At 46.1% G+C, this 12148-nt stretch overlaps 1 protein-coding gene across 9 annotated transcripts in view; it reads right to left on the bottom strand.

The window, feature by feature from the left end:
• Nucleotides 1-2174: 2174 nt before the first annotated feature.
• ralgps2 (Ral GEF with PH domain and SH3 binding motif 2) overlaps nucleotides 2175-12148 on the bottom strand; it is a 63369-nt gene continuing 53395 nt past the window's right edge. For 8 of the 9 annotated variants that reach the window (XM_077017206.1, XM_077017201.1, XM_077017205.1 and 5 more), the window contains 6 exons: nucleotides 11031-11108; nucleotides 9733-9838; nucleotides 8528-8620; nucleotides 7882-7987; nucleotides 6644-6735; nucleotides 2175-6191 (listed from right to left, as the gene is read on the bottom strand). In XM_077017206.1, coding sequence (XP_076873321.1) covers nucleotides 6162-6191; nucleotides 6644-6735; nucleotides 7882-7987; nucleotides 8528-8620; nucleotides 9733-9838; nucleotides 11031-11108 — 505 coding nt within the window. In that variant the 3' untranslated portion in view covers nucleotides 2175-6161. The remainder of the gene's footprint in view (nucleotides 6192-6643; nucleotides 6736-7881; nucleotides 7988-8527; nucleotides 8621-9732; nucleotides 9839-11030; nucleotides 11109-12148) is intronic. The other variant, XM_077017207.1, reaches the window with a different exon arrangement.

The raw sequence follows: 12148 nt of genomic DNA, 5'->3' as shown, positions 1-12148 counted from the left end.
TCCGTATGTATGTATTTTTTACAGCCTCATCCTCAAATCTTTAAAAAATATATATAAAAAAAGGAGTCCATCACAGTCATTTGCCTTTATACTATCCGCGATGTAAAGTTCCGCCTTCATTATGTTTGAACCACAAGTTCTTTGCAATTATACTCCTGCCTGTGTTCTTTTAAAACATCAAAGACAGACCTTACCATCCTGGAACATCAAACACTCCAACAAATCGCTCCTGAAATTGTCCTGCAGTATTTAGGCCTACATATCGAACAATCACAGATGGCTGTGCATCACAGAAAATGCCAGTGGTCTCATTAGCTTGCCATGCCAAAAGGGAGCGATCTGAACTTCATCTTTGATTTGACTAAAGGCCGTTGCTGAAAGGGCAGATGTTCCATCACTCTAGAGCACAGAGGATGACCTGACCATCAACCGTGCACATGAACTCTCAAGTTCTACTTGAGTTTGTACTCTTGTCAAATTTTGCCAAATCCCCTTTGGTCTAAACAATACATCCAAGATGGTGTCGTTAAAACGCATGGCCAAAAGAACATTCTTAGCCAAACGTCCTCTCAGTCAGTTCAGTACATTGCTATAACAGGAGCGCTTATCTTTGAAATGTTGGGCATTCATCTGCGCTACTGTTTAAGATGAACAGGAAGACCGTCACCATCTTCACCATCTACCATTTAAGACCTGCATGATGATTAGATTTCCCAATGATCTATTAAAACTTTTACTAAAGGGATACGAAAGCAAGTAACAAACTCGGTAATTATGTTTGTTTTCAGTATATTTTATTTACAGTATATACAAAAGAAACTTTTGCAAATAACAGAAAATGTTTCAACTTCACCTGACAACATTCCGCAGAGTGTATTACTCCGATGCCGGTGAATAAAACGCCACCCGTGACGTTTAAAATGAGTCCATCCCCTTTGAGTTTCTCCAGTCATCATATACAGCGGTACAAAATCAAGATTACTGTCCGGAAAAGGTTCAAATATTTGACTCGTTGACTCACATGGAAGTCTGGGCGTTACCTCAAATGACGTTTAGAAGCTGTTCAATAAACGTCTAGCTTCGCAGCCCTGAAAACCAAGCGCACTATTTTAAGTGCAATCGAAAACTAGAGACGCAGGTATGTAAGTAGGGCTTACATAGGTTTTTATGATTTACAAAATTACTTTAAATTATGACGACCTAAGATAAGTTACTGCTGAACGAAGTTGCCATGAACTTTAAAATTTCTACCCCCAAACACTAATTTGGAATAAGTGTTAGCCAAGTAATGCAAATTATTATTATTATTTTCATATTGAGGAACTCTCTCGTGACATTTTACTGGTAGCAGGTATTTCAGTGTAGTCTTCCAAACAGCCTCTGACACGTACCGCAAGGTATTGAGAACACGTTCTCCAACATAGATAGCATCTATTGACTTGCGTAATAAGACCAAGGCGTAAAAGAAAAACAACCGACCCATATTGCTAACGTCAATCTGAAATAACATTTAGAAAACTATTAATAAACATTGTTAGTGTTCAAAGGCTTGCGTCCAGATGTAACGCCTGAATTCAGAATATAAACCTAACACCAGGGGGCGCTGTTATCTAATAATTAGGACGGAAGTAAAACCCCAAACCCCTACAATCTTTCAAAATTAAAGCACTCTTAGAATAAATTAAAATGCTATAAACCAAAGCAGGGGGAGAACATTCATGCACATCTCCATAGAGAACTACAGTCATACAGCTACTGTGTGTGCAGCCAAACATTCCATCATGTGCCTCAGTATATGAAATGGTGAACACACTTCACACCTACACATCATCCTGCATTTACATGCTGTAACTAGTCATGTTTCTTTATGCTTCAGCTTAAAAAATAATAAACAATTTTTACATTTTGATTAGAAACCATGAGTGATGTAACATCAGGGCCTTGAATTAAGAACATTAAGAATAAGCTTGCAGGGTAAGAACGTTCATTTAGTAACTCCAGAAAAGTTTAGTCACCATGTAATATGGTTTTAATTAGAAACCTTAATTGTTATGACACTATCTTATGCACAAGTGCACACACCCACAAATACATTCTAAAACAGTTAAGATGTGTTAGTTTGGGGAGTTGTTTCTTGCCACGCTGTGTGAAAACACAAAAACAAAGAATCAGAATTTAGAAAAAGGATCAGAAGTGTTTATTGTTGTTTCCCTGTCAATAACCAAAGAGCACATCTCCATGTTCAGGGGGTCATAATGCTGCAATGGGTCAGAGAGACAGGACAGGAGCACACAGTTAAGCTTGCATGACATCCCTGACATCTCTCTCTCTCACACACACACACACACACACACACACACACACACACACACACACACACACACACGTTTGTTCATTACATATTCTATATCAGTTTCATTCTATGGATGTCAGTGGTGTCAAAAACAAAAAAAAACATTACAAGCCAACCATGATACACCCAAACTCACAGATGCTTCTGCATTTGTGCAACACGTTCTGTACATAAAATAAAAGTAACAGTGTGTTAGTTCAAGTTATAATGCATGTGTGACAATCAGTGGATGTCTCAAAGAACATAAGCAATAGGGGTAGAAAAGAAAAAAAAAAAAGAATAAACACACACTCCCGTCAGGTACAGTCCAACATAAAGCACACCAGAGAAGACCTTCTCATTCTGCTCCAGAACTGTGAGTTCCAGAGCCAATTATGCCGACGTGCACACACACACACACACACACACACACACACACACACACACAAGCTCTATCACACGTGCACTGCTTTTAGAATCAAATCTTGCATAACCTGTCTGAACATCCATCTGTTCATCTGTACGTGGGAGGGCAGACAGCTACACACTGAGAGACAAATGTAGGCAGAGGAGAGAGCGCCTCCGCAGTGCTGGGAGAGCCGAGGTGGGCCCAACTCTCTCCTGACTGTGGTGCACCACTGAGCGCTCGTGACAGTCACTTCTGTCCTTCCTTCTATCGGCTAGAAGCAAGCGGACAGAAGCTCAGATTAAAAACCATGTGAAGCATAGAGATGAGAGAGAGACTGAGGAGAGGAGGAGGATGGTGATGAAGAAACTCTGCATGAGCACCCGGGAGTGTCAGAAGTTTGTGTGGTCGACAACGACAACAGAAGATGAGAATTTCAAGTAGTTTGATTCCTATCTGCTGAGGAATATCAGCTGAATGTCAAAATTGTGAGACATTCAGTGCCATACTGAAAGCTGAGGATACAGATGGCAAGTGCACTCAGCCACACATGGCCTTCCACAGGAAGCCTGTCTAAGCCGTTATGGCCACCACAGTCAAACCGACTTCACCTAAATTTGCTGCCCAAGCCAAACCTATAGATTTAGAGCTCTCTCAGTGTTACACAATCTCATGATTGACTATGTTCTCCAATAGTGAATGTGTGACAACTACCGAGCTAGGCTGATTCAGTCCACACGCACTGAAGTGAGGTCTACCGTGTGCTTTCAAAACACAGATGGATGATTCCATACAAGTCCAATTGATCAGAGACAGAATTTGCACTCAACGCAGAAACACATTAAAATCCTGACTCTTAACATAAGACACAAGTAATCTCTGGAACCGTCTGGCGGGTTATTTTAAAGTTCTGGTCTATACCAGCTGAATCCATCAAACTATTCCAAGCACACAAGAATTCACCTCCTCAAAGAGAAAAAATATCCAAAGTCAATGTATACGTTGAGCTGATGAAGCCGTACGCAAGTGTCCCTTAATGCTCCCTAATCTCAAGCTCATACAGGGACAGCAACACAAAGCTTTTAATACTGGATAGTGAGAGTCAGCACTTTTTAAATTCACTACTTCTTCCTCCAGGAGTTTCAGGGAGGACTGAAACAGAGTGAATTCGACAGGGTGCCTTCACTTCTTCTGTTAGCAGCCGTCTCCTGAAGCGAATGGACCGATCTGCCCAGCCTGCACAAAACTCCAAGCTGCACCAGCAGGAGGCGCTCACAGGCGACTGGAGGAAAAATGTCAACAAAGAGTGGACTTGTACAAACAAACAAACAAACCAAGTGAACAAAAACCACCACAAAAGAGGAGGGCGGGGCTAAAGTCCATGGCTCCTCCCACCTCTGGACAACTCTTGGTTTGTTCTGAGCTCACCACAGCTGCTCCCAGCAGAAGCAAATGAAAACATGGACCCATATGTGTAAAACTAGACCGCATGAGAAAAGCCTTCCATCAGACATCCTCTATTGATATTAAACAGTAGTCTGAAATACATAATAATGTTATCGTTTAAAAATCATACAGCACTTTCTCACAGTCTATTGTTAAACACAAAACAGTGTAGCCCTGTGCTGCATTAGTAAACTCCCATTTGGTTACAGAATGCAAAAACTACCAAAATAAAGCTCAACACAAAACACATTAAAACATTGTTTTCAAGAAATAAAACAGAAAAGCTAAATTAAATGTAACAGACAATTAAAACAACTTGACCTGTGCAATTTCATAAACTAGAGTAATACTGAAAATAAAATAAACAATAAAACAAAAACAAGGGGAAAAAACCAAACAAAAAACAGACACACAAATGGCTCCCCATCAGCGTTTGGATTGTGAATTCTGTCAGTTCCTGATAGACACACACTCACACCAACACACACATATAACAGTAGTCTAGTAAACCTATTTAATATGATAAACTACTGGTGTAAGAAAAGTATGATAAATTACTCGACATTACAAGCAAAAATGCATTCGACTTTCACAGCTTTCGAGTTTACTATGAAAATGTTTGTGTACGTGTCCTGTTGGACATCCTCCCAATACATATGAGCTCAAAACAGGAGAGAGGGAGAGAGAGAGAAAACAGTGAGTGAGATTAGTCTGTACATGTGACCCTGATTAGAGGCCTGGGCAGCCTGAGTCGTACCATGGGGAGGCCTTGCTGCAGAACGCTTCCCCAGAATGCTCCTGCCCTGCGTGGATCACGGTGTGTGTGTGTGTGTGTGTGTGTGAGAGAGAGAGAGTCTTAGCACACACACTGTGACTGTGCTATGTTTCCACGCTTAAACTTAAGGCAGCTGAGCTCAGATGCTTCCACAGGCACTCCTCTTCCCACGGACATTCTCTCAGTCTCTTAACGCCCTCCTGTCTTACACCTCACACAAACCCATCTGTCTCACTGACAGAGAGGACAGACAGCTTAGCCACCTCTGACCTCGGGGAACACTCGCTCCACGTGTGAAAGTGAATGTTAATCTGTGCGCATGCGTGTGTATGTGCAGGTATAATTTCCACAAATCCCTAAGATGACAGAATGAAATAAAACGGAGTGTGAAGCTTCAGAGGAGTGCTGGGGATTTGCTTCATCTGGAATTCATCGAGTATCGGAGCCCTTTTGTATTTGGGTTGCGCTTGTGTTGCAGTTGTTTTCACATGTGAGACACTTCCACTCCCTACAGTTAAACCTGCATGTGGAACGTCTCAGGTCACGCTTGCTTGAGGCTAACTCAAGTGGGTGAGAAGACAACCGACGTCTTTGAGTGTGCGCGTGGGTGGGTGAGAGTTCGAGTGTAACAGCTTGTAGAACAGCAACAACCCCGTTTGTGAAGAGTGTCCTTGGCAGACGGCTTGCTGAGAGGAGGAGGTCCCGTCCTGGTAGTGGGGCGGGTGAACAGTACAGACGCGAGACCCCATATGGTGGGTCCCGCTTGGTCTCGGCTCTCAGGCAGGACCCGGCGGTTTTCCTCAGTTAAGCCAAGCGGAGGCAGGAAACAGGACTCAGACACATTTTTTAAAAGAAAGTGAGGGAGTGTTTTTGGGCTTAAGGTCCACACTGAGCAGTGTGCAGGCGTCACAAACAACGGAGTGGGCCGTGAGAGAGAGCCGGGGGGGGGGGGGGGGGGGGGGGGGGAAAGTGAAGGAGCAAGGACAGAGGAGAGAGAGGGTACACACACACAGACACACACAGACACACTCTGTAAGGCAGTGGTGGTGGGGTTTGCTGGGTGATGGCAGTGGAAAAGCTCCCATAAAAGTGCTCCTCTCATCACTCCTCTCTCCTCCTCCCAGCACTCACTCCCACTCCTCAAACGCCTCACTCTTTCCCTCAGCGTCCGCCGCTCAGCACGTCTCTCCCCGTCTGATATTTTATTCGAAGGACATTAAATTTGCTGGGACCTGAAGTGAGAGAAAGTAAAAGTCATTCCAATATCAGGCATTACAACATTATCATTTGTACCTTATTGCCTTTGCAAGCATCCCCCACCCCCCATTACGTAGACAATCAGGTAGTGTGACTGCTTGTCGTTGGAACAGGTCTTGTTCAGTCTTCTGGATTTTCTCTACTTCACATTCAGTCTTCCTGCTTTTAAATGATACATTTCCTATGCTTAGTAGTTCTACATCTGATCTTTTCATCATTTTCCAAGGATGCATTGATGGATTTACAGCTGTTAAGTCTGTTAACACTGATGGATCCAAAACACAGCAAGAGAAATGGAAGACAGACACAGAGACACATCACACACACACACACACACACACACACACACACACACACACACACACACACACACACACACACACACACACACACACACTCCGTGACATGGAGACAGACACCCTCTTACCTGTTGTTTGTTGCTTTGACACGCTGCACTCAGGTGTTTAAACCAGAGCAGAGCATTCATTCTGTTCCCCGCCTGGAACTTATAAGAATTTCCTGCACACACAAAGAATCGTTGTTTGACATATAGAGTTGTGTACTTGCTGGTCTCTGCCAACCAGCGTTCCTGTGTTTCTTCACTCTCAGCTCTCTCCCTCCCTCTCCCTCTCCCTCTCTCTCTGTGGACTCATCTCAGGCTCCCCAGACAGATCATCATCTGGTGCAGGTGCAGAGCCCCTCCCTTATTCGTTTTCTCGCACACACAAGCACACGCAGCTGTAATGATGTCAGATCAGGAATGCAAAGAAGACTGGATGAGTGGTGGAGCAGTGAATCATGGTCACCTGTGCACACAGCACATTTGTGTGTGCCTGACTGCATTTCTGTCTAGCCAACCTTGGACAACGCCTGTACATTTGTACATACCAACTACTCTGATCTGAGAATTGAATCCATATTTGCAATACAAAAGACATAAATAATAAATCATGAACCCTGCAGTGCTGTGGGCTACACCTTGAGTGCCACCGGCTCTGTTGACATTATGAGTATATAGTGCTTTACCAGAAAAATCAGAGTGATGTACTTAGCAAGGCGCTACGTGCAAAGCCCTGATCTCCACCAAGTGCTCTGTCTGAGAGTCCTCAAGGAGTGAGCTGAGGGACACAGGCCTGCTTCCACTAATTGGCCGTTAGTCTAAAAGTCTTCTTGAATGCCTTAGTCAGTTTATATCACAGGTTAAGCCCTACACAATACAGCTGTGATGAATTAGTGCTGCGAGACCATGCTGCTGGGGCTGTTCATCTCAGTGGCCCTTGAGCTGGAGCCCTGCAGGCCGGGGCGAGTGTCCTGCCTGTTCTGGAGCCTTGCAGGCCGAGTGTCCTGCCTGTTCTGGAGCCTTGCAGGCCGAGTGTCCTGCCTGTTCTGGAGCCTTGCAGGCCGAGTGTCCTGCCTGTTCTGGAGCCTTGCCGGCCGAGTGTCCTGCCTGTTCTGGAGCCTTGCAGGCCGAGTGGTTCTGGAGCCTTGCAGGCCGAGTGTCCTGCCTGTTCTGGAGCCTTGCAGGCCGAGTGTCCTGCCTGTTCTGGAGCCTTGCAGGCCGAGTGTCCTGCCTGTTCTGGAGCCCTGCAGGCCGAGTGTCCTGCCTGTTCTGGAGCCCTGCAGGCCGAGTGTCCTGCCTGTTCTCTAAAGCTCCATCACACTCACCATGTTCAGAGTCTGTTAGCAGGAAGACGTCAGGATGCTCTGGGTCGTCCGCCATCATGGCCATTAAGCCCACCACGGACACACATTTACTGGCTGTGGACTTGAACTGAGAAGCAGAGAGAGACAGAGAGAGATTCAGAGAACCAGAATGACAGGGCTTGGAATCAGATCTTGAAAGCATATTGAGCATATTGTCACTGATGTGTGTGCTAATATTAGTCAACCTGCATTCATTCGTGTGATTTATGAAACTTTTCTTGTGGGCTGGTGCAGTGTGTGTATGTGCCTCTATTAACTCTGTGAATGAATGACACCTGGCCCCTTACCGATGTCATATTCCTCTTTATGGAGTGAGTGTAAGCAGCTTTGCTCACACTCTTTAGCCCATCTTTAGCCTTTCTTAATTTACTTACTTGATGTTTGTTCTTATCACTGCTCCCTGTCACATGTGAAATAACAGATCTTTTTATGGGCACTAGACCAGCCAGGCTGCCTACAAAGTTCTCTCTCTCTCTCCTCTCTCTCTGACTGACTGTCACATGCGTTACTGAACAATGTGAATAGGAAGCATTAAAGTGCAGACTGAGGGCTCGGCCGGTTGCAGACAGTGTCTAGTGGGAGAACTCAAGAGTGAGGAAAAACTCACATGCTTCCTCTCAGTGGCTTTGAGAGACTTGGCAGTATAATAGTACAGCTGAGTACCACACAGAGCAACCCAGTACTTAGTCCACGCAGCCACCTACAGAGAGAGAGAGAGAGAGGGACAGAGACAGAGAGAGAGAGACAGAGAGAGAGAGATGCCTGATCACAACAGAGATCACAGATTAAGAGGTACACACTAGCACAATAAAAACACACACAGACATAACAATAAAACTGAACTGAAAAGGCCTGGAGTCACAGAGAGGTAGAACATCCTTCATCAGGCCTGTAAAAGTGGAGTGTGTGTGTGCGTGTGTGCACAGCTGTGTAGATTGGATGCAATGGATGCTATACGAACATTTAAGTTAATGGTGAAGATCAAATAACTTGTGTGATGTCAGCTGCCTGTGTTAAATCACTGTTGCCATGGGAGCGATTCATGCTTTACACGACACAGTGCTTCACTCTAATGGATATGGAGAGGCTACAGATATGGTTGTGACTGCACAACCATGACTACGCGATACTTCTTAACTGTAGCTGACTACAAGCACAGCCCCATAGCTGTAGCTGAGAACCCAGACAGCCCCAAAGGTTGAGCTCTCGTACCCATTCATCAACTTATTCATTGCAACCTTAATGCTGACCGTGCACTGTGGAAACCGTAAATTACAGACGTCCCATAAGGCACGAAGTCAGACAGGAAATAAAAGATCATTAAGTGAAAAGCAGAGAGTGGGCGTAATAAGATGAAAAGGGAGAGGAGGAAGTAGATGTGGTGGTAAGACACAACGTGGTTGTAAGACAGCCCCTCGGTTCTCATGAACAAACAAAACCATGTGAGTTTTTCTTTTTTTAAACTGCTTTGTTTTGCTGGGCATCACACACATACACCCAGCGACACCCATACTCACTCCCCCAGTAACAGAGGAGGTGGAGAGGAAAGATGTGTGACAGTGTGGAGGGGGGGGGGGGGGGGGGGGGGGGGGGGGGTACACGCATTCCACAGAGGTGGGGAGGAGGCGTGGCAGGAGGTGGAAAGACATGTGGGTGGATACGTCTGGGGAGTGTGGGGGAGGGTGATGAGGCATGAAGCCATCGACAGACAGAGGGAGAAGGCTGAGGGGGAATGTGTGGAGGCTGATGGACCTCCATCGGGGAGGAGGAACAGGAAGGTCAGGGGAGGAGGTGCAGGGGTAGAGCGCTCACTGTGGGTTTCTTGCCCTCCTTGAGGAGCGTCTTCCTGCGTAGAACTCCCTGGACAGTCACAGCGCCGGGGTAGAGATGCACCGCCAGCTCCTCGGACTCCGCCGAGCTACAGAAACATAAACGCACGTGCACACACACGTACGCACGCGCACACACATTAAATACTTGCGACACACCCCACTAAACACGACATGTTTGGTTCTTTTGAATTCAATACTGGGTCTCGCCCTTGTCCACTCCACACAGGTGTTACTTCATTAATGGTACTGCTGGGGAACAGGTTGTGTAAGACCTCATACATCAAATGAGAGAAGCATTCTGCTGAATCTCATGAAGTGTGTCAGAATGTGAGGTGAACAAGAGCATGACACAATACAAACTCCAACTTCACCTCAGATGCACTGTGCTCGTCAATTACACCAAACACACACCTTTGCATCCATCCATTACATCAAACACATACACACAGAACTATAGTAAGGAGGAGAAATGAGAACCCACACCACAGAGTTTTGAGTGAGCGTGAAATAACCATGAAAGAGATCTGAGGGCAGGGACACGGTTATAATTCTTTGTTTTGTGTCCTGTCTTGCACGCGCACGCACGCACGCACACACGCAAACGCACGTGCGCAAACGCACACACACACACACACACACACACACACACACACACACACACACACACACACACACACACACACACACACACAAAAACACAAACAAACACACACACAAACACACACACAAACACACACACAAACACACACACAAACACACACACACAAACACACACACAAACACACACACTTGAGATCAGAACCAGAGAATGAGAGGGGACTACTGAGCACCAGACCACATCCGATACATACTCAAGGCCTTCACTGAAAAAGCAGTGTGTGTGTGTGTGTGTGTGTGTACGTGTGTGTTTGTAAAAGATGTGATGGAGAGGCAGTGATCACAGTGGATGGTCCAGTAACAGCTAGAAGTGGATTTACAGTAAGCAGAGGCTGCAGCATAGAATCATCAACACACGCACGCTTGCAGGCCTCAGGCACGCAGAGAGAAGCCCGTCACCCAGTGCTGTTGCAAAATCACACAGTGCAGCAGCACTATACATGCTGCGTGCAGCTGGTCAGCCCAGTCAAGAAGGGGGCGCAAGAAAAGGAAACAGACCACAGAGCCAGAGAAATAAGGGGCGAGAGAGGGGGGGGTGGGGTGGTGGTGGTCAGAGTGAGAGGGAGGGATAGAGGGAGAGAGGGGAGGGAAAGTGAGCGCCCCACGGTGGCTGGAGTTTACCTGCTGGGCCTGAGGCCTCCTCTGTAGGAGATGCGGCCCACTCGCGTGACAGGGCCCAGAGAGTGGTAGAAACGCGTCCTGTAGGGTGTCAGTCATAGTGATGCAGCGATCAGTGTCAGCCCTCACAAATGTGCACATTCTGTCTCTCCCTCCCTCACAAACAGGTCTGAAACAGACATAGTCTGAGACAGACTACACCACTCTCTCATACCAGCGCTCATAACAACTGCAGGGCTTGTGGTGGCAGTACAGATCAGCTCAAGCCGTCTCCATGCTCCCTCTAGTGTAGAGGGAGTGCCAGTGCAGAGGAGACACACACACACACACACACGAGTGGAGAGACGTGGATGTCACTGGGAGTGAAGCGTCCTGAACAACGACGGAGCAACGGCGTACACGAGACCAGCTGAGTGTGTGTGTAAGGTCAACCTAACCAGCCCTGGGCCACCCGCCAGCACTGATCACGCACGCACGCACGCGCACACACACGCACGCGCACACACGCGCACACACACGCACACACACGCACGCGCACACACACACACGCACGCGCACACACACACACGCACGCGCACACACACACACGCACGCGCACACACACACACACACACACACACACACACACACACACACACACACACACACACACACACACACACACACACACACACACACACACACACACACACACACACCAGGGCGGCTGTCTCGACTCAAACACAGGCAGCTAGTGGAAGATGTGATATATACTTTTGGACAAACGTCTGCTTCCGGCTTGTGGATTTGTATCATTGCATTAGACTCAAAACTAGTGAGGTAAGACATGCTGAGGAAACGCACATTTTCGCAATCAAAAAACATAATTATTCCAATACATTACAATGACAAGTAAATAATATCTTGAGAACACATTGTAATGATTCACATGATTACACATGACTTTGAATAATCATAAAAGTATTTAACAATTGTGATTTCTGAGATTACACAATTAGCACTGTAGTTTGCAAGAGCACATTCAGTCTCTTCTCATACACTGACTGGTTACGCAGGGACTCCATATGTTTTTGGTTGACCCGTTAGGTCTATGTACACTGTGAGAACAAGTGCACATGTGC

Source organism: Brachyhypopomus gauderio, chromosome 9 (genome assembly GCF_052324685.1).
Source record: "Brachyhypopomus gauderio isolate BG-103 chromosome 9, BGAUD_0.2, whole genome shotgun sequence".
Lineage (NCBI taxonomy): Eukaryota > Metazoa > Chordata > Actinopteri > Gymnotiformes > Hypopomidae > Brachyhypopomus > Brachyhypopomus gauderio.
This window is presented reverse-complemented; position numbering and strand designations above follow the sequence as displayed.